This window comes from Malaclemys terrapin, chromosome 5 (assembly GCF_027887155.1).
Source record: "Malaclemys terrapin pileata isolate rMalTer1 chromosome 5, rMalTer1.hap1, whole genome shotgun sequence".
Lineage (NCBI taxonomy): Eukaryota > Metazoa > Chordata > Testudines > Emydidae > Malaclemys > Malaclemys terrapin.
In genome coordinates this window covers 23,825,701-23,851,565 of record NC_071509.1, presented here as the reverse complement: position 1 = coordinate 23,851,565, position 25,865 = coordinate 23,825,701, and the positions used below count along the sequence as shown (strand labels likewise).

At 42.0% G+C, this 25,865-nt stretch overlaps 1 protein-coding gene across 2 annotated transcripts in view; it reads left to right on the top strand.

Annotated features, from left to right (window-relative positions):
- SORCS2 (sortilin related VPS10 domain containing receptor 2) overlaps positions 1 to 19,942 on the top strand; it is an 818,166-nt gene extending 798,224 nt beyond the window's left edge. The window contains exons 24-28 of one of the 2 annotated variants that reach the window (XM_054030250.1): positions 2,171 to 2,270; positions 4,636 to 4,738; positions 9,863 to 10,020; positions 12,142 to 12,221; positions 12,565 to 19,942. In XM_054030250.1, coding sequence (XP_053886225.1) covers positions 2,171 to 2,270; positions 4,636 to 4,738; positions 9,863 to 10,020; positions 12,142 to 12,221; positions 12,565 to 12,588 — 465 coding nt within the window. In that variant the 3' untranslated portion in view covers positions 12,589 to 19,942. The remainder of the gene's footprint in view (positions 1 to 2,170; positions 2,271 to 4,635; positions 4,739 to 9,862; positions 10,021 to 12,141; positions 12,222 to 12,564) is intronic. The other variant, XM_054030251.1, reaches the window with a different exon arrangement.
- The last annotated feature ends 5,923 nt before the right edge of the window (positions 19,943 to 25,865 follow it).

The window sequence follows — 25,865 nt, the reverse complement described above, 5'->3', positions numbered from 1 at the left end:
TACTGTTTAAGATAGTATGGCCATGGACACACCCATTCTGACACACCCAGTGCGGAACTTGCAGAGGTGCTATAGGTGATAGCAGCCATATCTTCACCACCTTAATGTAGACAAGGCAGACTACTGAAGCTACTGGTGTGTGCTCATTTCTGTGTGGATTTTTTTTTAAAAGGAGGTCACAAATTTTTATGACATCTGCGATTGTACCAAAATCTGTGTTACTCAGTAAATATCCTTCCAAAAAACGTCCATGACAAATTTACCACCCTAAGGCCTAATCCAGTGTCCAGTGAAGTCAATGGAAAGACTCCCATTGACTTCATTGGGTGTTGGGCTGGACTCTTAGTTATCGCTTGTGGCAAAGCACCCATGTTTATGGATCATTCATTGTTGATGTATAACTTAGAGGAGAACCTCCAAGATCTTCAGTATTTCCCCTTTTTCATGTTTCAACAAAGGGACATTTATTCTGCTGATAGTTCCAATTCTGAAAGTTGGTGCCCTGGCATTCTTGTGAGGAGTTCATGTACCGAGAATGCACTCTGAGTCTGCTTAATAACCTGGGCAGCCCTTATGGACTCTTCACTCACATTTCAGAGTACAGATATAAAGTAATTAGTATCCCTTTAAAAGTTTCAGATCTCCATGTCATGTCTTACTCACTTGCTTGTCTCTCAAAAGAATTGCACTAGAAAGAACTACTTTTAGATCTAGAATGTGTATGTGATTTGAGAACTGCTGGTGGGACCAGTTAAGTATGGTTGAAGTACAGAACTCTGTTTGAGAGAGACTAAATATATTTCAGTGGTGGTTGCATTATTTTACAAGTTGCTGTTAATGCAACTGTCAGAGCTATTCCTCATGTCAGACTTGGGAGAGAATAGTGGAAACAATATATGGCCACATCAGTAAGTTGGAGATAAAAAGTTAAGAATTCTCTGGGAGGATTCTCCTGAAAATTAACCGAGGCCCAAATTATGTTACCTTTACACTGAGTCCACAAAGAGTCCTATTTAAGTCAGTGAAACCATTTATGGACTGAGTGTGGGTATGGGGATCAGAATCTGGCCCTTTGTGAAGCTCATGCAAATACTATAAGAGAAACAGCAGGGGCTTTTCTACCTAATAGGCTGTGAGGGCTTGTCAAAACCGAGCACAGTAATATAAAAAGAGCCTCTCTTGAAGGTTTCAAAGATATAAAGACAAACTTAAGGAGGTTGTGGAATCTTCATCATTGGGGATTTTTAAGAGCAGGTTGGAAAAACACCTGTCAGGGATGGTCTAGATAATATTTAGTCCTGCCTTGAGTGCAGGGGACTGGACTAGATGACCTCTCGAGGTCCCTTGCAGTTCTATGATTCTATGAAACTTCTAATTTGGCATCCGGTGGGGAGCGGTATCCTGTACTAAGGAACAGTCTATAAAACTAGCCTTGATCCTCTGGAAAATTACCTATGTTGAAAATGCAAAGGAGAGAAAGAGAGGGGCCAGACAATGTGTTTGACAGTGGTGGGATGTGGTGGCACTTTTAATGGTGCTGTTCCATAAAAATGAGGGAGGTCATATTTTAGTATGCTTTGTCCCCATTAGAAAAATAGGAGAAACTGTTTCTATGTGGATGGAAATAACTGTTTTGACAGAATCTTCTTAAAAACATGTTGCAAACAGCCATCCATCCATAGAGATAAGAAAGTGAAGTAAAGCATGACATGCAGTGCATTATCAAGCAACAATTACTTTTCATATGTAAGAAATCTAAAGTTCCAGAGAAGCCTGTCTTTTGATATCATTAGAAGAATATGTATATTGGAGACAGGTTTCAGTGTGCATTATTCATTGAGCAAGTTACAGTTCAGGTGGGCCCAATAGCTCCTGTAAATGAAATGCTGTCTATCGCATAATGCGGAAAAAAGTAAAGAGCTCCATAAGGGGAAGAAAGATTTGGCTATGAATATTTGTAACTTTCCAACATTGATAGGTTGCATAGGTTTGAATGATTTTTAAAACCAGAATTGCCTAAAAAGTTACAACTCATTGAAATGGTCAACAAATGTCTTCCGGGTTTCTCACCACATTGAATGAACTTAGATGTTTCTCAATTTAGTGCATTGAATTTCTCAAAGTGGAACTACGTGGAAGATGTGTGACATTATCTCTCTTATGTTTTCAGAGAATAGCTGCTATAAAACAGGCCTTGAATGCACATAACATCAGCCTCTTCCTGAGGGAAGGATACTGGGTCTTAGTGACGTTAGCCAGCTCTGATTCAGGTAAAAACCCCAATCTGTAGATTGCTATTAGAGTTCTGAGAGAAGTGTCACATTAACTGGTTTCTTCTGCTGTTTATTAATGTAAAATATATCATCAAAGCAACTTATTTTACTATTTTTCATTGTTTGTTTCGTTGTGATACCCTGTTAGAAGCTTGAAAATATTTTTTCTCCCACTTTTGTCCTTTTCACTAAAATGTAAACAGATTATCAAACGCTGGCCAGTTTATACAGGCACAAATTGAAAGCACAGTTTTGGACACTCAGATATCAGGGTCCTCAATTTGCCAGCCTGTAAGTATTTGGACCCACAGATCCAACCCTACAAAAATAGAGGCAAGGACTGAAAAGTTTTCTGCATTTGTGTGTTGGGTGTTTTATGAAGAGAGCATACAACGAAGAGGCTGTGTTTTAGCAGCAAGGACCGCTTCAACTTAAGCCCTCCCTGACAATGTCAAAGCCTCTTTGTTTGTGCATGTGCATGTGCATCATCTTTCATGACATCTGTTTTGTTTGTTGCTGAATGACACTGACCCAGCAAAAAGAGCAAAGCATATTGGGCTCTATTTAGATGTGTCATAAATAGTGATGTAAATTGTATTTCCAAGTCAGTTTCCAGGTCAAAATAAGGCACATCCTCTCTATATCTTAGGTTCCACTATATACACCCACCACTGTAGTTTCTAATCTGAAAAAAATATGAGATAGAAATCACTTGCGTTAAGAGTCAATACTCTGGTAGCAAGAACAGAGACTAGACGTGAGGAGTCCTGAATTCCATTCTAAACTCTGGCACTGTGTAACTGTGCAAGTCAATTGACCTTACTCTCTCTCAGTTTCCTCATCTGTAAAATGAATATAGTAATGTTTATGTATCTCATATAATAGAGAAATGTGAAGGCTGATTGACTATTGCCTACAATACCTTTAGAGATCCTTGGAAAAATGGCACTATCCATGCAAATAATTACATTATCATTATTTATTATTTCATTTAAATTTGTCCTCTCTCCTGCATCCACAAATTGGTCTGCAAATTAGTTTATGGCACTGCCAATTTTACTTCTGGGGGAATTCTGCGCCCTGCAGGAGGTGCAGAATTCATACCTTGCTCAGATTTCTTGGCTCCCCCACAGAAAAATGAGGGAGCAAAGAAATCTGTGGGGAACACATGCCCCTTGCGTGACAGCCTGGGCATGTCTGCTGGGAGCAACCAGCGGCAGAGAGCAGATCACTGTGGGGAGAAGGAGGAAGGCCGGGCATGTATGCCTGAGATCATGGAGAGACAATAATGGGGTGGGGCTGGGTGCCTGCCTGGGTGCGAATGAGTGAGAGACTCACTGTCCCTCTCATCCCTGTTGCTGCATCCTGAGCTTGGAGGTGTAGGGGTGTGTGAAGCAGGCTCTGTCCCTGAGGCAGAGCAGAAATGTAACAACTAAACAGGCTGCTCATGTTCCCACTGTTAGTTAATTGTTCCCATTCTTAGTCAATTAAGGCTCTTTTACCTTGCCAGAGTGGTGTAAAGAAGCCATATTGTAAATGATAGCAACAAAACCCTCATCTAGGAAGGTCTATGTCAGTGGTTCTCAGTGACCCTTTTCACATAGCAAGCCTCTGAGTGCGACCCCCCTTATACATTAAAAACACTTTAAAATATATTTAACACCGTTATAAATGCAGGAGGCAAAGTGGTATTTGGGGTGGAGGCTGACAGCTCACGACCCCCCATGTGATAACCTTGCGACCCCCTGAGGGGTCCCAACCCCCAGTTTGAGAACCCCTGGTCAATGTGCTTTTTCCTGAGCCAGAGAGGCACAATGGGGTTAGATTACAGCTCAGGATCTATTTTACTTATCCATTTAAAAAAATGCAGGACAATGATTAGCAAAACTGTATGACTTTCATGTGTGAAAGTCTGAGCAATTTAAAGCGACCTTCTATTTTACAGAACACCAAAATAAAAGTAATGCAATTTAAATGAAAATCCAGGATTATAATTAGAATGCAGGGTCTTGGTTACCAAGTATTTGTAACTGAACTTTCATGTGTTTAGGAAATGCTGAACAGTTATTACAATTTTTTTTCTGTATCAAGGTTTAAATAAATTACCAAAATAAGTGAAACTGGTGTGATTATATTGCATTATTCTGACAAATAAAATATGCAGAATTTTGGATTTTTTTTTTTTGGCGCAGAATTCCCCCAAGAGTACTATTTGAAGAAGCTACATGGTGTAGTGACAAGGAGAAGGTATAAATACAAATCTAGTGGTTTTTACTTAAGAGATTCAATAAGCAAGCCCAAGATGATGACTGGTCTGAAAGCAGATTTACTGAGATCTTCAAATATATGTCTTGCATTTCAGACTCTCAGAGGATTGGAGGAGGCAGTGGATACTGGGCTATAGTGGTTCTCTTTGTTATCTGTCTAGTTGTAGTTGGGGCCTTCATTCTCTACAAGTTTAAAAGGCAAGTAAACCTTATATACTTTAAGAATTAGATTTGTTCACATGTATCATTTCTTGAAAAATAGACTTTTTTGAAGCAATGCACTGACGGGTCTCAAGCTTTTAAAGCTTATGTTTTTTCTGAACGTTTCAGACATCAAGGTTATAATTGATGTTGATGTAGGTAAATAGCAGCAATGTGGGAGCTCATTCAGCTTGCGTCAATACAACCACCAAAAAATAGTCATTCTAAAATATATTCCTAATTATCTACTCTGAGGAGTAATGAGTAACCTAGGCAACCAGGACAATTAATTGATCCACAAATCTAATTTCCTACCAAGAAAACAAAACAAAACAATGTGGAATTTCTCTTTTGAACATGTTAGAGTTTGATTACTGAAACAGTGCCACACAGGTTAAGAGTATCCAGCTGTGATAGAAATAATAAGTAAGAATACAGTTCGCACGATAACATATTAGGGAGGAGGTGAAGAAGCTATGGACGTGGCCTTAATATAAGAAATGTGTTCATGAGGAACAACTGATACCACATAAGCTGTGAAAGCAAATACTTATTCCTTTAATAACTCAAAGACATTTTTAATCTGCATTTGATTATGGAGATGAATTCATTATTGTTCAGGTGGCAAGTTACTGGCTTTTTTATGTTGGTTTATGTATTTGTTTTATTATTTGGACATGGTCCTGGTATTTTTTTTTGTTAGGTACTCAAAAGCCTTCAGGTTTGAGCAACGTGGGAATAAACATTTATTATCATTTCACAAAATCTGCAGTCCTAACTCGGTGAAAACGCCTGTTGATTAGGCCCATTATTATTTCAAGATGGATTTTTATTTAAAATAAACATTCTTTTACAGAATAGACTAGGTAACATACTGTGCTAGTGATAACAGCAAGAGTACAGCATTTAACTGAGAGTTCAAGTTAGCAACTATCTTTGTCATCTCATTAGACAGAGGTGCTTTGTCTCATGTAGAAAGAATGTTTTGGCTTTCCAACTGTGGAATCTTAAATTTCTTGATATTTAGAGTGACTTATTGTTTTATAGAACGAAACACAAAATTTGATATCAAACTCTATCTACAGCTGAATAAAAATAATAAAAATCCATTTAGCTATTCTGGGTTCCCAGAGCAACAAAAAATCATCATAAAAATTGATGATGTGATGCTATAATATTTCATTTGCAGTACATTGGGGGTTGTCTGTTTGTATTACATGATCATAAAACTCGGTGGTGGTGTCCGTTATGAGACATTGCGATGTACACCTCTTGATTAGCCCTTAAGTTGGAGGCAATTAGACAACAGACTCATCTTGATTCCTTTCTAAAATGTCCTCTTGGCTTATTATTTTCTGAATGGCACAGTTATTGCAGAGGAAGACTGTAGGAATGCTAGGAATTGTAACACGGCTTTAACTCCCCTAATACACTGGAATTTCTCAGTTGAACAAATCAAACTTCAGAGCAGAATCTCACAGCATCATGCAGCCCCCAGCAAAATTTGATGCTTCTGAAATGGAAAGCAGATGATCCACCAAAGCAGGGTGCTTAAAGACAGATATCACTAGAAATGGGTTAATCACCTGAAGCAGAGGCTCACCTATGAGTCCAGCTTAAATTCATGAGTGCACATGCGTCATAAGAGCACATTCCTCCCAGAGTGAAAAAATGCAGAGTAAAGATTCCCTAGAACTGAGATTCATAAAAACAGAGTATCTGCAGTGATCTCTCCTAGGGTATGCCTACAGTGCAATAAAAGACCCACAGCCTGGCCACGGCTGGCCTTGGTTGGCTGACTCGTGCTTGTGGGGCTAAAACTTGCAGCATAGACATTCAGGTTTGGGCTGGAGCCCAGGCTCTGAGACCCCACGATGGGAGAGGGTCTCAGAGTCTGGGCTGCATCCTGAGCCTGAATGTCTACACTGCAATTTTTAGCCCTGAAGCTAAGCCCCATGGCCCTGAGTCAGTTGATCTGGTCTCTGAGACTGGGTGCTGCAGGTTTTTTATTGCAATGTAGACCTCTAGAGAGCAAACATTATCCAAGGACAGGAATCCCCAGAGCACTTAGTTTTATAGGACCAAGATCCACAGGAGTAGTTGGTCCACCTAGACAGAGATTGACAAGCAGAAAGTAACTAAAGTGCTATGATCAGAGGCTATACTTCCTACTAAATTTTTAAAGTTTATATAAGTTTTCAAAAGATAAAGTTATATAGTTTTCAAATACAAATCCTAAATTTCTTCCATCCCAGTAGTTAACAAACAATGTTTTATACCAGCATTATCTCAAATTTTTGTTATTATGGGATTGGAGTGAGGAGAAGGGGTAATTTCCCTGGTGGCAAATGCTGCTGAAGCAAGAAACAGTTCAGAAAATAAAACTGAATATCTCAGCGGCAAAAAGATCTCCTCCTCCTCTTGTCTTCAGACTGCATGCATTAGACAATTAACATGGTGCCTCAAGCTAATGATATGCTGCCAGATTCACTACTATGCTCCATCAGCTTAACCATCCAGATAAACCAGGATCATGGCGTGTCCTGTCACTGGAACAGCATAAAGCAGCTGGAAGGTTCCAGTGACTCTGGCCCATTATCTAGCAAGGCTTCAGAATCTGCATATTATTTCTCAAAGCAATGTCATCTTTATTAGAGGTAATTCAATCAAAGAAAAATCCTCCCTTTCTTTTTCTGATGAATTTTTATGTTTGTGATGTTTTTCCTAGTAGGATTTCTTCATGCCTTCAGCAGCACTCTGAGCAGGGTTCCATGGTGTGGGGCACTCTGCAGTAATATAGACAAGACAAACAGCACAGTATCCACCAAGCAAAGGCAAGGGAAGGGAAATGATATTTCACCCACATCAAAGCTGTCATGTATTTAATACATCACTAGCAGAAGAGCTGAAATCGTCCTTTTATTTTTGCAATAGCAGGAACATAGGGTTCATCATACCAGATTAGACTATTGGTTCCTCTATTTAGGTATTTTGCCTACTTTAGCATTTGATTCTTCAGAAGGAGAGAAAGATCTCTGCCTTTTCACATTCTCAAATTCCTCCTCTCCCTCTCCCCTCCCCATTCGTTTTAAAATCTGTTAAAAATTACATTCATTATTTTTAAAAATCTCCATAGACATGCTGCAAGCAAACTCATGGATCTTTCTCTGTATTCACCTCCTTGCATCCTGTCCTTGGGCCCCACCAACCTGCACCCAATCTCAGCACTCTTGGAGCAGAGTTTCTAATCTTTCCTCATCGTTGACTTCCCATCTCATTTACACTTTCAGAAGAAAACCTCCCCTTTTCTCCCCTTCGCCTGTACTACTATTATGTTGCATGAGAGCAAGTGTAGTCCCAATCCTAGCCATTTAGTTATAAAAACAGGTACTGACTTGATGATCCATATTTTATTAAAATCAAAATAATAACCTGTAGAAAAGGCAGGCTTCTAAAATGAATGGGACAAAGTAAATCATGATTGCTCTAAAGCACAAAGAAGTCATTCATCTGAACATTAACCCCAAAACTAACACCACAATAAATATTCTATTCAATGTATTATTATTATTGTTATTGTTACTTTAAGTGCTGACAGCATGCTCCAGTACTCTGTATTATTTACATTTCAAAATGTTTAATAGTGGGAAACAGTAGGAGGGGGATTAGAGAAAGATGGCTTAACAGATACGCTATTCCTAGTGTATAGACACACTCTTTAAGCCCAATAGTAGTATCTGCCTTCTGAAGCCAGTGATTATGGTTTATTATGCAATTTTGTTCATTTTCTAGAGGATAGATTAAGCGTTTCTATAGAATATAATATGCATATAGCAAACAGTGTATGTTCTAGGCTTATTAGGGTTGTGTAATGTAGAAAAAACATAGCCCTACTGTCCAGAATAATTTCTAGAAAGGTGTGGGACCAGGAGACCATATAACTCTAAACTCTTATACATCAGAATTCCTGTTTAAATATTTATTTAAAAGCTGCTGAAGCTTTGTTGTAGCATGAATTGTGTTAGGGCACCTAGAGCCTGGTGTTGACATCTTTTTATCATTATTTAAATAAAAATAAATAAAATGCCGTCTTTCTCTTGAAGAGTGTGTTATCTCCTGGTTATGAAGACTCTTGGAGCCAGGACTGGGTGCTTTCATTTGCTATATATATATTTAAATCTTTTCAGTATGTTTCAATATTGTACAGCACTGTGACTACCTCAGCAGAGGGGTTGATGGAGACACTATGGAAATTAAACTATGATGTCATATTGCTATTATTCCCAGCTGGGCCACTGACTCTATGCAACCGGGGCAGTTTGCTCTACCTCTCTTGTCCTCAGCAGCTGTTAAATTGAGGTAACCTCAGGGCTGCTGTAGTACAGTGTTTCTCAACCGGTGGGTCACGACTCCCAGGGTCACAAAAGGCAATCAGCAGGGGCAGGGGGTACGAGGCACTGAAAATTTAATTACAATTTGAAAAGCTTGCTCCCCCCACACTCTGACCCGTGAAGGTCAAGTACTGACTGCCAATCTCTCGAAACAACACACACATAAACATATTGTTGTTAGCACTGATACAAGGTCACAAAATTGTTTTAACTTTGAATAAGCAGTTGTCATACTGCTGCAGAGTAAGACATAACGAATTGATGCTTTGTCATCCTTCTATGACGACATTTTAGGAATGCAAGAAATATTATTTATTGATATGTTTTCAGTTTAGAGTGTGTTTTTTTAAAAATTGTAATTACTGGGAGTTCCGTAAATAGCTGAACAACAAACAAAAAGATCTGTATTTATATAGAAATCCTTATATCAAAACCAGGCAAGTACATGATACCCATCTAGAAAATTCCTGTAAAATGTATTAGGGATAAAACCAATGAGCTTCTGTAGTTATTAATGGGAAATCTATAGTTATTACTGTAAAATCCTATAGAATTAAATAGAAAATGTATTACTATAGAGTTCTTTAGGCTAGTTTAAAAATTCAATGGAAACATTATTCTTTATTTAATTCTATAGGATTTTTCCATAGGGGTTTGAGGTTAATATGATTAATTGAATATAATATGAAACTAAATTCCATCAAAGGATATTTTTTCCTGTGCTATTTAGGAAACTGCCAGGCAGAAATGTCTATGCCCAGATGCACAATGAAAAGGAACAGGAGATGACCAGCCCTGTTAATCACAGTGAGGATTCCCAGAACATCATCCAGGGTGAGGAGTTTATTGATGATGATCTGGATTCTCAGACGCTAGGTAACGCAAGAGGTAACTTCACCTTCACTTTATTAATGTCTCAATTAGTATTTTGTTTGTTCTATTTTTTAAATTATGTTTTAATGTTTACTCAGCTTCAAGAGGGATCGAATGGTAAACTGCTAACAAGGAAACACTTCTCCTTTTATCCTTTGTTTTTGTTTTAAATTCAGTCTATTCTGTTGATTTTTTTATGACATGCCATATAAATACACAGTATGTAAGGTAGTACAATACACTGTCATGAGACATATGTGAACAACATTAGGAAGATCATACAAAAAGCAGCATAGACTATAATTGATTAACTTCACTAGCATTTAAATTAACTTGTACATGCCTTGAATTCAAAGTGTAATGAATTTTAGGCAGAGAGAAATGATATGTACAATTAATGTTTCCATAATGCAGGGTAGATTGTAAGGAGGTGTCCTCTCTTTTAGACACCTTAAATGAATTCCCAAATACAAAACTTCATTGAATTCGTCCTATTTTGAGTCCTGACCTGCCAGTATCCAATGGACAGTCATTAGAATTCCCATTCAGGAATCTTTTATGAATGTCTCTTAAAGCAGATGATTCAAAGTTAGATGAAAGTGCTTGTCTAGACAATTCATGAGTATGCTGAATGTAATGTAGAGAGCTAGTCTAAAAATACTCCAAATGTATTGAGAACACAGAGCAGCCTGAAAAGTGTAGCACACAAAGGAAGATCGTCTAGTGCTGTTTCTGACAACTCTGTGAAAATGGAACATCTGACCCTAAATCTCAGGCTTATAAAACTGGCTGAATTGATGGTAGAGACAACTGTGAGGTTAAATGGCTTCATTAACCCTACATGGAGGGCTAAGATCAGCCACGGAGGGCAGACATCCTGGAAGTCCTTAATTTCTTTTTTATTCTTACTGTCTATCTCTAACTGCCTTTTGTTGTTTTTATTTTCCTTAGCTGAACCATATGCTGCCACTGAAAGGGAAAAAAACATATTTGACCTGCAAAATTGTGTTTGCCCAGATCTGTACATTTTTTAACAAATTGCACACACTAAAATCATTGTTGTTTTCATTAAAACCCTTCAAAGAGAACCTTGATTATATTACAAAGCTCTACCAATACTGTAGCACTGCAAATGACCCTGGTACACAAAAATTTGTTTGTTTGATTTGAACAAATTTGACAAGTTTGTTTCAATTATCTCATCTCTAGAATAGAGTCCTGAATGCTAAGAAGGTACACTCAGGGTTCTTCAGTTAGTGTGAAGCACTCATAGCCCCTTAGCGTATATCCAGTACTCTATAATCTTCCTCTTGCAGTTGTGTAATACCTCTCACTGTTTTTGCATATGTGGCTGCTTAGGATGAAGGACATGGAATGAAGAAGTTCTACCCTGATTTACAACCCATTCAAAAATAATCTCCTTGCCTGCTCACTGTAGGCTATATTTGGTCTGATCCTGCACTCCTTACCTTCCATTGGGGTCAATAAGAGTGTTGATTGAGTAAGGAGTTCAGAACCGAGACCTGCCAATGACAAGTCTTAAGTTAGACAGCTAACAAATGCAAATCTGAATGTGACCTGTAGTTCTGCCAGGTTGTCAGCACCAGCACACATCCAGAGGAACAGGAATAGCTCATGTCCTTGGGTCAAAGCCATGTATGTTTATCAGCTGCCAGCCAGTTTTAAGACATAAGACTTTTTCTTGCTATACTTTTACACCATGCACTTTTTTGTTATTTGCAGTATTTCCTTCAATAGCACCCAATGCTACATAGGAAATCTTCCTAGTTTTCTCAATGTTGTGCTATTTTGTCTGGCTGAAGTATGAAGCATGTCACCATCCCTACTGAAATATTAAATTCTGTTTTATGACATTATTTGCAGATGGTTCGTATGCTATGGAGATTCCTACTTATTCTGATGGGTTTTCCCCCCAACTCTAGAGCCTCCTTTCCATGCACAGCAGGGTTTTACAAACCTAGTTTTCTGTTTGCTCTCTCTTTTCATAACTTTTGAATTGTCACAGTACAGTATTTCCAGACTCACCCATCCACTTTTTTTGTTTTCTATATATTTTATGTTGCCTACTTTATTGCAACCCCCACCTTGGGACTCCTCAACTCCATTTCCTTGCAGTGACTCCTTCTGGGAGAGGTGGAAACTTGAACAGCTACAGAGTTCCCTTATTGCTGATGCCGGTCAGTGTCCAGTCCCAGGTCAGTGGCATGTTGAATGGAAGCCTCAGGTTCCATTCTCCTCCCTCACCTGCTCCCCTCAAGACAACTACACCTTTTTAAGCTGCAAAGAGAACCACCTTATGCTGTCACTGGGATAGAAACACTAGGAATTCACTAACAGCCATCAGGAGCAGACACTTTAAAGCACTGAAGTAGAAAGTATGCTGTAGGTACACTGAGCTGCTGCACCACCTGCACCTGAACTGTTGTGTGATAAGACGACCATCTAATTTGATTGACTTGTCTCTGCAATAAAAAGGGAATGTATAGTAAAATGCTCAAAATATACTAATGTTAGCATTTTGTTTTTATATTCTTTTAGGCAATCACTCAGGCGTGGTTTTGAGCATTAACTCCAGAGAGATGCACAGTTACCTGGTTAGCTGATGTTTACAGCTGAACACAAAAACCGAAAGACTCTTCTCTGTATTGTTTAATTTTTCCCTGGGGATGTCACCAAATTGCAAACATGGCTGTACCTGCTGGTGGAAAGTAGGTTCCTAAACAGTCTTGAAACGACTAGTGTCCATCATCTGTTACTGTAGACTGGGAACTTGTTACAATTGAAACTCAAACTAAGGTAGCACATTTGTAGCCCTAGGCACACTAGATGCCACATTTTCTCTTTTCTGTATATGTTCTTGTTCTTTATGTTCAGTTTTAGAAGGATTGGACTTTAGTTCTTTTTATTGGGGGTGTTCAATGTAAGACTGAAATTCAGCAGCCCTGAAGAGTTGACTTTAAAAACCAGTGACTAGTAAGTACAAAGCAGATGGCTGGTTGGTCGCTACAAATTTGTACTTGTTTAAAAGGCTGTGACTGCCTGTTCTGGTTCAGCACTAAGAGAGGAATGAGCAAGGAGATAAATGTACTCTTTAGCTCCTCTTCAATCCAAGTTCTTACCTTTAAAAGGTGTGAGACAATCTAATGAGCTTCAGCTCAGCATGTGAGTCCCTGCTATAAATTGAGTAAGTAATATGTTAAGACTTCTTGCAAGTAAAATGAGGCCTAAGAAGCCCCCAGCACCACTCCCTCACCCCACACCCAACCCACCCAAAAAAACCCACTAGCTTGGTGCTACTTCCAGACCAGGTGCTTTCACTTCTAGAGGCCAGTTGGTTTAAGTTGCTCTTCTGTCATCTTCTAACTTGAGCACCTCCATCATGGCAGTTGCAAGACCTGTTCTTATATAATAAACAGTTCTGACTGCCTGTCCCTTTTTCTCTTTTTAAAAGTGTAAATACCTCTTTTAAGTAGCTTTTTGTATGTTTTTTTTTTAATTTCTATTTTGAGGGCAGAGGCCCGATATATGTACGAATTCTCCCCCAACTAGGTCAGTGCAGCACACCAGAACCTTTAGTCCTACAGATACTTGGAGTTTCCCTTTGTGTTCAGTTCCTGCCTCTGATGTAAGGATGGGCAAACTCGCAGCTGAACTTCACCATCTTTGAGGTGTTTGACAACCAGGAAGGATCAGAGCAGGGAACTGATGCAATTTAAAGGATTGCACTTCATCAGTTTCACCACTGGGTGTCACTCTTTGTCCCTCATCACTGAGCTGGGCCATATTTCTGTAGGGAAGGGCAGTGAAACTGTCAAAGGAGCCAGATTGGGAAAGGCATGTGGGTCAGTTCAGAGTTTGCTTATCCTGACCTCTCTATCCCCAGGGGTTGAGAGTCCTGAGGTCATCACTAAATCCACATCTTGCAGGTTGTTTGTATGTGGGTTTTTGTAGGGATTTGTGTAGGAAATGAACCACAGCATGGTTCAGCCAAGTGTTTGACATCCCCCATGTATCACAGCTGCCTGGAATTAGGACACTCTCTCAGAAACCTATTTAATCTTTTCACCTTTTGCCTTCAACGGGGGATGACTAGCTCTTTTTTACTCACTGAATGTTGTACTAATGCTTGTAGCTAAATGTCCATGCCACCTTCCTTAAAGGGATTATAGTCAACTATATACTTGTGAATGACCAAGCAGTCACACTGGTGAGACAGAAGGGCACTATCTAAAAATTCTCCTATGCAGTAGGTCGCTCTTCCATGTAGCCAGGGAATTAATGATATCATGGAATATGCTTTCTTCAGAAACAACATATTAGCATGCCACCTCCTATGTGGCAATATAAGCTCTCACAAAGCTCACAGAATCTGTGTGTAAAGCACAAGAAAATCTGGTTTAGGAATTAACAGTATGAAAGTGGATGGGAACATGTAAGGTGTGAATGCTTGAAAAGAGTGGTAAGTGCATGCCAACTGCTCAGGAAAAAGTCTGTTTGTAACCATCTCACAGAAATTTCATCTTGCAAAGCCCTACAGGGCCCTGCAAACTAACCCACAGAGAGACAGGAAATACTTGAGTTGACAATACTGTATGCAGGACTAAGTATAATTCTGACACAGTCATAAGAACCAAAGACCAAAGGTCCAACTAGCCCAGTATCCTGTCTTCTGACAGTGCCCAATGCCAGGTGCCCCAGAGGGAATGAACAGAACAGGCAATCATCAAGTGATCCATTTCCTGTTACCCATTCCCAGCTTCTGGCAAACAGAGTCTAGGGACACCATCCCTGCCCATCCTGGCTAATAGCCATTGGTGGACCTATTCTCCATGAACTTATCTAATTCTTTTTTTAACCCTGTTATAGTCTTGGCCTTCACAACATCCTCCATTCACCCATTAGTGTCTGAGTCCTGGATTTTCTGAGGTGAAGTGTCAATACAAAATACATTAGTGCTTTGGAAGCTTCAGGACTGTTGCACCATGCGCTTGCCCTGTTCACCAGCTCCTTACTGCTTTTAGGGGAAATGAACTAGAAACAATAAGAGTGGGGAAAAAAAAAAATATATATATATATATATATATGGAGATATACCTATCTCATAGAGCTGGAAGGGACCCTGAAAGGTCATTGAATCCAGCCCCCTGCCTTCACTATCAGGACCAAGTACTGATTTTGCCCCAGGTGACCCCCTCAAGGATTAAACTCACAACCCTGCGTTTAGCAGGCTAATGCTCAAACCACTGAGCTATCCCTTCCCCCAGCAATGTTGCAAACAACTTTTTCTGGGAAGTAAATTCAAAATAGGGCAGGGGTGTGGAGGATTGAACTCTTGAATAATGTAAAGAATTGAACTTCTATATTAGAGTCTTTTTGTTGGTCTGCCTGCTGGGTAAGGAAATTATAGGGCCTAGTTCACATACACTAATTTTATGCTTTGACGACTATTCTTATACATTTACAACAGTTTGATTCATGTTTCTGTTGGCAGGAAACTGCTATTGCAAAGCAAAATATTTAACTGATGTGTAAGACTCTACTAGTCATTATCATTAATACTTAGCACTTATGTACGGTGCTTGTAATCTTCCCAGCATTTTCCAACATTAACTAATTTAATTCTTGAAACACACCTGTGAGGTTGGTATAACATGACTCACAAATGTGGTGAGACACTGTTTTCTGAGGAGTTTTCAGTATTGCCATGTCTGTGTAAATAATAGCCAGTAGATAATAAATCAAGTCTTTTGAGTTCCTGACCAGAATGCCTTTATAATGGATTATTTCTAAAATGGGAGGATGTCATTCCTATGCAGTGCAACTGGTTTTTTGTTTAAATGAAAACTCATACCACTGGTAGATTTTGAATCTGTTTAACTATGCCCACGGGAGCACATTTTCTTTTTAAAGGGAAGAAGTGTGTATATACACACACACTTTTGTATCTCTTTATACAGAGAGATGGACAAATGCACAGAAATATATATGTACACACGTGTGTATATCACACATCTATAGATATGCACAGAGGCGCACACACACACACAAACTCTTATAATTATATTAAGTTCTAAGTGAGGAAGGACAATATGGGTAAGGAACAGGACTTGGGAAACAGGTGACAGGGAACAGGACTTGTGAAACAGGTCTTTCAAGATATTTAGATGCCTAACTCATGAGAATTAGGTACCTAAATAACTTCAAAAATCTGGGTCTTAACCTGTATGTACCTAAGTTTCCCCATCTATAAAATGGGGATGATAATACTTACTTATTTCATAGGGATACCATGAGGCTAAATGTATTACTCTTTGTTTGAGATCCTCCAAATGAAAGGACTATAAGTGCAAAGTATTAATCATTAATTATTTCTTTTTCTTAATTATTGTTATGATTAAAAGTATCATTTAAAAGGTTATGAATAAGTATGAAAACCAATAGCCCCACACAAAGGTGTTAAGAGTGTTAAAAAGCAAAAATGTAGTTTCAATCAAAAACAGCTTATGGAATAGCTAATTGTGTGTCAGCATCGTGACATTGCCATTGATTTGCTAATCTGCACACGGCTTACTAATGTCTTAAATTTATTTGCATTCGGCAATGTTAATGGGTAAAAGGCCTTATAATGTGGGTTCAGTGAGCCACCCACCACATTGCGTCTACCAGTGCTGGTACTGGACTATAGCAAAGACTATAACAGCATAACTGGCAATATGTTGGCCTCATCTACACGTTGTGGCCTTCTTAGAATGCCAAGTGTCTAACACTGTAAAAAGCATGCCTTGAGTTCTAGAATGATCCTGGGAGACTTGGCTCCTTCTCAGTAAGGCGGTCTTAAACAAAACCTAGGGTTAGGGCTGCCAGCTTCGATTTCCTCTCTACATTATGTGAAACAGCTTTCTGTGGCTGATTTAGACAATTTCATTTCAGTTCTAAAACACTTCCTTCGTAGCAAGCTGCAGCATACTCACAAATGCATCCAAGAGGTTTACGCACCCCCTCGCTCCCCCCCGACATTGTATAAGTGAACTTCTCAAAAATTAAAGCAGTAAACTACAAGGTGTGTCTGTGATACCTTTGAGGCCCAGTTCATTGTGGTCCAGCCCCTTGTGTAGTCATTTGCACCAGGTTCAAGTGGGTGTAAAATGCTTCCTTATTAGAATGCTGAGTAGTTCTTTCCTCCTTAAACAGTCCTCAGATTGAGTCTTACATTTCCCCTCAAATAGTCACACTGAAATGAATGGAGGTACTAGAGGAGAAAGGTATTAATCAATGTGAGAAGGGGTAGTACAGGCTAGCCCCGTGTTAATAACTGTTCAATATTTGCAAGTGAAATAAGTTGGCAATACTCTAGTTGTACGTACAACTATTTAGGGATAGATTTTGATACCCTTAAGCATACTGTGTAGTAATTTACTCCACGAATAGCCCTATTTGAGTTCAATGGGACCACTCATGGAGGAAACAGTAAAATCTGAGTAAGGGTGTCAGAATCAGGCGCTGAGATACAGCAAGATTTTCCCTCTTTCATTCTGCATCCTGTTTACCTTTTTTTAGTTTAGATCCTGATACACTGAATTGTATCTTACTTGAGTGGTATGATTTCAATGGGATTAATCAAGGTTTCAGGTGCTTTTCAGCATGAGTAAGGATATCAAATTCTGGTGCTTTAGTTCTATAATTACTGCTGGTGGGACTAGTGTAGCCAGATCAGTGTTTCTCCATGTATTACCAGGGGCTGGTACAAGAATGAGGCATTTTTCACCTAACCTTTTAATGATTACTACTTGTTTTGCCTTTTTGATTAAAAATCCTCTCTAAGGTTTTTGGGGATCTTCTGCCCGTAGATAGTGCCTCTTGAACCGAGGTCAGTGAAATGTAACTGCAGTGGTGGCTATTCTCCTCTACGCTGTGTGATCCTGTGTGTGAAGAGAGACTTTTCTTTCTCAAAGAATAAGAAATATGTTCATTTGTTTGCAGTCTTCTTGACCATGAACCATTTTGGCTGTAGGTGTGTTTTGAATTTTTAGACTTATCAAAAGTTTACTACATCATAAATAGGATTGTGGCTATTTTCATTCAAATCATAGGTTTTACCACATACCCAATTTTATTTCATTGAAAAAATAGATTTATTTTTGTTTTTTGAGGGGAAGGGTTTTTTTTTTATTGCCTATTCTTTGGCATTCAAAGTCTTTATTATACATGAGCATTTGATTGATACAGTGCTAAAGTCACCATCTCCATTTATATTTCAGCTGTTTTAGATTAAAATAAAAACTTCACATTATGTCCAAAATAATGAATTTTGGTTAGGAAGTTATTTTCAAGCATTTAACTTTTAGTATGTATTTCTCAGATCATTTCCAATTCAAAAATTCTATGATCTATGAGCTCACCAGTCCATTCAAATGTAAACTTATTCCCAGCACATTTTCTGTTGTTTTCTCCAGTCTAGTCCCAAATGAATATGGCTTCCACAACTTTCCTTGTGACACTTATACAGTCTAATCTAGCTAATCTATGGAAGTACCTCTATGATCTCCATCACTATAGTATTTGAGTTCTGGAAGTAGCAGTAGTATCTGCCCATAAAGGTTTATATGATATCCAGCCTAAATGTGAGAGTTCTTTATTTCCTCTTAATATTTTTAGTGATAATCCCCTCATGCCATACTATCTAATAAACCTTTACCTCTGATGTTTATATCCTTCATATTTTTAGACTATTGCTAGATAGTCACTTAAAAGCTCAAATTCACAAATGGGGCCAGATTCTCAAAAGAGTTCCACTCCCATTTAGACACCAAAATAAGTGGCCACATTTTTGGAAGTTACTCAGCATGTTGGGCACGGAGCACATTTGAATAACTGTCCCTTGCAAGAGAGGTGAAGATAAGGCATGCCCTAACCACTGAGCTATGGGATAATCTGATGTGGGCCAGTCCCTTGGTTTCCTGTTAAAGCTGTTCCACTTTGGATAAATAAAGAAAGAGTCAGTGGAGCACGGAGACTGGCTCCTGGGTCTCCCAGATCCTGGGTGAGTGCTCTAACCATAAGGTTATAGAATCTTTCGTATGCTCACTTGTGCTCTCTCTTTCTTATTCTCCGTCCTCCTAGCTACACCCCCACCATTTTGTGTGATTTTTCCTTGAGTGGTCTGCTCCAGTAAGCAGCTTCTGAGCATGTCTCCCATATTGGTGCCCTCAGGCAAGTTAGGGAGAGAAATGCCTATTTTCTCCTAGTTCATGTATTGCTTTGGAGCTTACGGTTATCCAGACGCCTAGAGTGAGGCTGCAGTGCACAAGCTCTGGTGCAGAAACATAGGCGCCTAGGGAACTTTTACTGCAAAAACTTAGGTGTGAACTGAGTGTAGGCACCTACAGCGTTCAGCAGCAGCTGAGTGTGGGTTTTGCAAATACCCATGAGGCCTGATTCTAGGATTTAGGTGCTTAAGTCCCTTTGTGATCTAGCTCTGTTGGTTTAGGGATGTATGGCCTTAGGACTGCAGAAACATATATTTACTATCGCACATGCATACCCTCTCCCTCTCTCTAAATGGATGAAAAAAAAACCCAAGTGACCTTAATTGGCGCTGAAAGGAAAAAGTGGAGACATTCTTTTACCCTGACCATTCTAACGATAACGATTTCCTTGCAACACCGGAAAACATTAATTGCATTTGAACTTTATTGATCATTCTTGATTTCTTTGTTTTTGTAGAATTTACATTATCATGCTGTGATAATTCATTGCAATACAAAGGGTGTAAAGCCTTGCTACGTAGCGATAATTCATACAACAGTATACAACATGTCTTAAATAGTATGCCTTTGTAGTGTATTTTCCTAGTACTATAATAGGGTTATTAACGACTTGTGAGACAAGGCTTTTTAAATATCATATGTTGAAAACGTATCTTGTGTTTTTATTTTGCGTGGTGCTAATGTTAATGGGCCAAATTCTACCTTTTGATGCTTATATCAACTCCCTTTGACCTTAACACTAGTTGCTCTAAGGTCAAAATTTGGCCCACTTTGTACAAATGTGGTATCATTTCTCACTTCTTTCTTGTTTACGTACTTCAACCCAAATTTGGGTTCTGCACTGTAACGGCTCATGTAGGAAAACAGCAGCTTTTTAGACCAGTGGCCTTTAAGGCAGACAATCTGGTTATGGATTATAACAAAAAGTAGGCAGCCCTGTGTGAGATGAGGAATTTATCACCTCAACCGCAGCAGGAATACACACATCGGCTCGCACACAAACGACATGAGGCAATAAAGCTACAGCCTGAGGCTCATGAGTGCAGCTGTGCTGATAAGTCACTGATAAGTGACCCAGACTCATAGAAGAGAATGAAGACCATAGAAACATTGTCAAATCCATACTGGAACTTTCTGATTGTGCTTCACCCAAAGTCTTGCAGGGCATAGTACATACTATATTTGCAGGGCACATTTCATTTTTTGAAAAAGGAATGGGTAGTGCAGGAGAGGTACAATAGGTTTCCACATGAGTCTTTCCCTTATGTTATCCTGGAGTCAGGTGGTGTTTGGCTCATAAAAGGTTGTCTCAACTCAGTTGCTAGTGGCTGTTCAGCCACATCATAAAAAACGCAGCAAATGTTTTCAGTCTCCCCTGAGTTTACACAGCTTGGAGAAACCTACACAATTCCCAAATTTTGCAGGGGAAGTTGGGGGGGTTGCACTGATGGGAAGTATAACTGCCTTGTCAAATTCTTCCCTTAGGTCCTCAGCTGATGTGATGGAACTCTGTTTCCTGCAGCTGAGAGAAGTGGGGACAGGAAAGAGACAGATTTAAGGATAATGGTGCAGTGGACCAATGTCTTGTGGAATTTCAGTAGGAGGGCCCACAGTGGATTGAGACATCTGCTAGGGAAATAATGCCTCTTCTTCTCCCTCCCATATGCATCTCATTTCTTCCTGCTCAAGTTCATACTACTCACGGCAGCTAAAGGTCTCTTCCTTGTCTGCTGTGCTGACCATATCACCCCACTAATTTCAGATCCCTCCAATGGTTTCCTTTCTAATGCTGTATCAGCTTTAATCTTTGACTTCATTTTCAAAACTCAGTCTATTCAGTATAACTTCCGCTTTCTGCTTGTCTCTCCTCCTTCCTTTGTGAATGACTTATTTGTCTGATATCAGCTATAGATTTGGGTTTATTATACTATGCCAGGCTCTTGGAAGTTTTGCTTCCTGCACTTTGGGCTAGGACCCCAAAAGACCCTAAGCATTACAATGCTCAGTGTTGCAATGCCTAACTGATCGGTGCCTTGCTGCCTGGTGGAATCCATAGCCCCAAGTTAGGGGTCCAGGCTTCCTGCACAATGCCAGGAGAGAATTAGGCACCTAAGAATGAGATCCATAGAAGCCACCCTACTGACTGGGGAGCCTCTTAAGCTAGCCAATAGGAAATACTGAGGCATGTGGCCTAAGCCCCATCCCTCAAAGGGAGTTAGGCACTGAACTCCAGGCCAGACAGAAGAGCCTGTCTCTGCCTGTGATGTGCTCCTGGAATTAGGTGCCTAACCTATTTTTTTACAAGACGTGGTGGGGAGAACCCCACTGCTTCCCTTATTACTTTTAGCCCAGTAAAGTAATGGGATGAGGGAGACCCAAGTTCAATCCTCCCCTCTTCCCGGTGAGGGGAAACAATTTGAACTAGGGTCTGCTGCCACCCAGGCTAGCACCCTAAGCACTGTGTTATAACATAATTGTATTTCCTGTTGAAACTGTTCCATTGTATAAATAATAGGCAGTAGGTAAGAGAGAGAGAACAATGCCATAGCCTAGGGTGAGGGCAGGAGTGGGTAGACTCAGGTTCCAGACCCCCTTTCCAATGACTGTCCCAGCCCCTCCCCTGGCTGTTTTGTGGAGAGGTTAGGAATGTTCAGGCCCTGCAGATGAGCTAGGCAGGAGAACACTTAGTTTGAGGATTGTGCTGGGGCTTAGGCCTGAGATAGGAGGCTGGACGCTAGGCTGAGGTGGTTGTGCACATGCTCACTGGTAGCAACTTAGGAGTCCAGGGAGCTTTTACAGTGGAAATTTAGTATCTAAGGTGCTAGGTGAGTTAGGCAGCCCGTGAGAATCTTAGTGGCATCTAAATGTTGAACTTTGCCATCTGAAGTGGCAGTTAGTGGCCTAAATACTTTTGTGGATCTAATCCGCCGCTCCATTATTTTACTTCCCACTAGCATTTGGAACAGTTTCCTTCACGCTGACTCCAATCCTTCTAATTCTTCCTGAAGAGTCACTCCTTTCAGCTAGCCTTCTACCCAGAAGCACCCACCCCTACTTTACCTCACCTCATAGTCCTTAATCATTATTCCATAACATGAGCTAAGTTAAAGAAAGCATAGATCACAGACATGTCCAGCGTACCTGCTCCATCCCCAGTTTGATGTTGCACATCTTCTTTTGTTCACATTTTATCTAAGTGCATGGAGCTAATCACTAAGTGATTCGGCCACTTTGTTAGCCAGACTTTCATTCATTTGTTTATCTCAATTTCTGTTTTCTCTCTCTCTCCTTCTCTGTGTTTTTCTCAGCTCTTCCTTTCTCTCATGTCCTTTCACATTCCTAGTTGTCTGTTGTCCCTGCTCCCATCGTCTGCTGTATATCCCACTACATGCTACATTGCTTTTCCTAGTCCTTTGTTTTACACTCTCTTCTGCCTCTATATAGTGTTTTATAATGAAACCCAACACCAGAGCCGTCTCGTCCATAGGATGGACCGGGCCTTGTGCCTTGGGGGGCCCCGTGCTTTGGGATGTGGGGTCCAGGGCAGCCTGGGAGGTTAGTGGGGGGCCTGGCACCAGCAGCAATGAGAAACCCAGCCCAGCCCCCCTCTGCTCCACCCCACTGGCTCCCGGCATCACTCGGGGAAAGGGGCAGAAACTGGAAAGAAGCGGGGCGGGGGCTTGGGGGAAGAGGTGGAGTGGGGGCAGGGCCTGGGCCAGAGGGGGTGGGTTGTCCCAGGCCCCTCACCCCCCTAGGGATGGCCCTGACCAACACTGCAGAATCTGAGCAGATCTTGCAAACTAATAATCAAAAATCACACCATGCTACTCATCCCTATTTCTTCCCCTATTCTCTTTTATATTGACTCCTTCTATCATGTATTTTCTCTGTCCTCTTCCTTTCTGTTGTTAGCTGCCTTCCCTCTCTCCCAAGTGTCCTAATCTCTTTCCCCACTTCCTTTTAGATCTTCCAATACGCTTTTACCTCCTCCTCCCTGTATCTCTGCCCTCCTGCCTTTCCCAGGGCTCTTCTGAGCAATTTCCCACACCCACCCACCCACCCACATGGCTCTCATCTCTGTTCTCTTCACCTCTGGTTCCCTCACTAATCTGAGCCTGGGCTGTGGGTTATACTGGCACCTCCTCATCTGCCACTAATAAGGTTGCCAACTTTCTAATGGCACAAAACCGAACACCCTCGCTCTGCCCATGCCTTGAGGCCCTGCCCCCTCACTACATTCCCCCTCCCTCAGTGGCTCGCTCTCCACCACCCTCACTTTCACTGGGCTGGGGCAGGGGCTTGGGGTGCGGGAGAAGGTGAGGGCTCTGGCTAAGGGTGTGGGGCCTGGGAATGAGGGGTTTGGGGTGCAGGAGGGACTCCAGGCTGGAGGGTGGGGCCGAGAGATTTGGAGTGCGGGAGGGAGCTGCGGGTTGAGGCAGGGGGTTGGGGAGCGGAGGGGGTATGGGCTTTGGGCTGGGGGTGCGGGCTCTGGGGTGGGGCAAGATATGAGGGATTCAGAGTGGGAGGGGGCTCTGGGCTGGGGCATGGGGTTGGGGTGCAGGAGGGTGAGGGCTCTGGAGTGGGGGAAGGTAGTGCTCCAGGTTTGGGGGGCTCAGGGTGGGGGCAGGGGGTTGGGTGTGGGCTTACCTTGGGAGGCTCCCAGTCAGTGGTGCAGTGGGGCTAAGGCAGGCTTCCTGCCTGTTCTAGCTCCATGCTGTGACCCGGAAGTGGCCAGCAGCAGGTCCGGCTCCTAGGCGGGGGGCCAGGAGGCACCATGCACTGCTCTTGCCCCCAGGCACCGCCTCCCAGCTGCCATTGGCCACAGTTCCCGGCCAATGGGAGTGCTGAGCCAGTGCTCTGGGCGGGGGGGGGCAGCAGGTGGAGCCTCATGGCCTCCTGCCTAGGAGCTGGCCTGCTGCTGGCCACTTCCGGGGTGCAGCGCAGTGCCAAGATAGGTAGGGACTAGCCTGCCTTAGCTCTGCAACACCACCAACTGGACTTTTAACGGCCTGGTCAGCAGTGCCGACCGGAGCCACCAACGTTCCTTTTCGACAGGGCGTTCTGGTCGAAAACCAGATGCTTGGCAACCCTAGCCACCAATAATTTTCCTCTCTGATTCTTCTACACACTCACACTCACGTTCTGGCTTTGAGCTGTCCTTTTCAAACCCCTCCTTCCCCCCTTTACACACACCCAAACCTCGGGCCCCCACTGCCTATTCCCAGGGGCCTTTCCCCACCTCAGTTTCTAGGAGAGAGGAGTGCTGCTGGCACATGCACGTGGCCACACAGCATGCCTTCTCTTGCCCGCCAAACACTTGGCCAGGTGCCGAGGGGAGGGAGGGCAATGAGGCAAGGCAGCCTCACAAAGATGGACCTCCCTGCTCGCTTCACTAGAGCCTGAGCTAGAATGTGGCTTACTGGCTAAACTGCCCTGGGATGGGGCTTTGCTTACGTAAGATGGGACAAGTCACTCACCAGAGGGCGGGGCAGGTGCAGTGGCTGTTTGCCCACTGGGCAGCAAATGGATGCTCCCTGTGTGCCATTTCTTGCCAGTCAGGATCATTGCTTGCTACCCATTCAGGTGTCCCCAGTGGGCAGCGGGGAAGTATGAGGGGATGAGCCTATCCCTCACCGCCAATACAAGGGTAGGAGTAACCAGGGACTGCTGGAGGACAGTGGGGTTTGGCAGAATCAGGTGCGTGAGAGGAGCCTAGAGAAGCCAGTGGCGGGGAGAGGGAGCAGCAGGGAATTGCAAGATTTTGGGGGCAGCTGTGGAGGGCGGAGCCTGTGGGTTTAGAGTGAGGCAGTGTGAGGGTGGTGGCTGAAGGGGGATAGGCCTGAGAATGGGTGTGCAGTTCGGAGATCCTGGAGCAGCCTGAGGAGGTGTGTAAGGTGGGGCATGGAGGGGGGAAGGCAGTGTTGTTAACTCTTGTGATTTTATCACAACTCTCGCACACTTTAGTGTTTTTCTTAAAGCCTCAGCTCCCGGAATCAGGGCCGGCTCCAGGCACCCAATCCTAGGGCAGCACGGCCGCTTTTTTTTTTTTTTTTTTTTGCTTGTTCCCTGTTGGGGGCGGTGGCGCAGAGAACCAGAGTGCCCTGCAAGGCAGACCTCTTCCTTCCCTCCCCGCCGACCGGAGCAGAGCCCTCACGGCAGGCAGCAGGAGGTGGCGCAGTGGGAGGGGCAGCGCCCCTGCTGTAGCCCTGGCCGCCACCTTCTCTCTTTCTCCCGCCCGATCCCTCCCCCTGCTGCCCCCCCTCCAGCCAATCCCCCTACACCCACGCTCCGGCCGCGCTGCAGGTTTTTTTTTTTTTTTTTTTTTGCTTTGCCGTTCTGGCCGCTTGGGGCGGTCAAAAGCCTGGAATTAGCTATTTACATGGTTGCAGAGGGGATTTAGAAAACCTGAGCCCTACATGCTCCAACATCAGGAGGCATATCAAAAGAACTCAAACTTCTTTTTAAAACCTGGCCATTTTTAAGCCAATCATGTGGTTTTCAGGGACCAGATTGACACGTTTTGAACAGGCAGGGGTTGGAAATACTGGGGGGAGGGCTGCAAGGGGCTGGTGG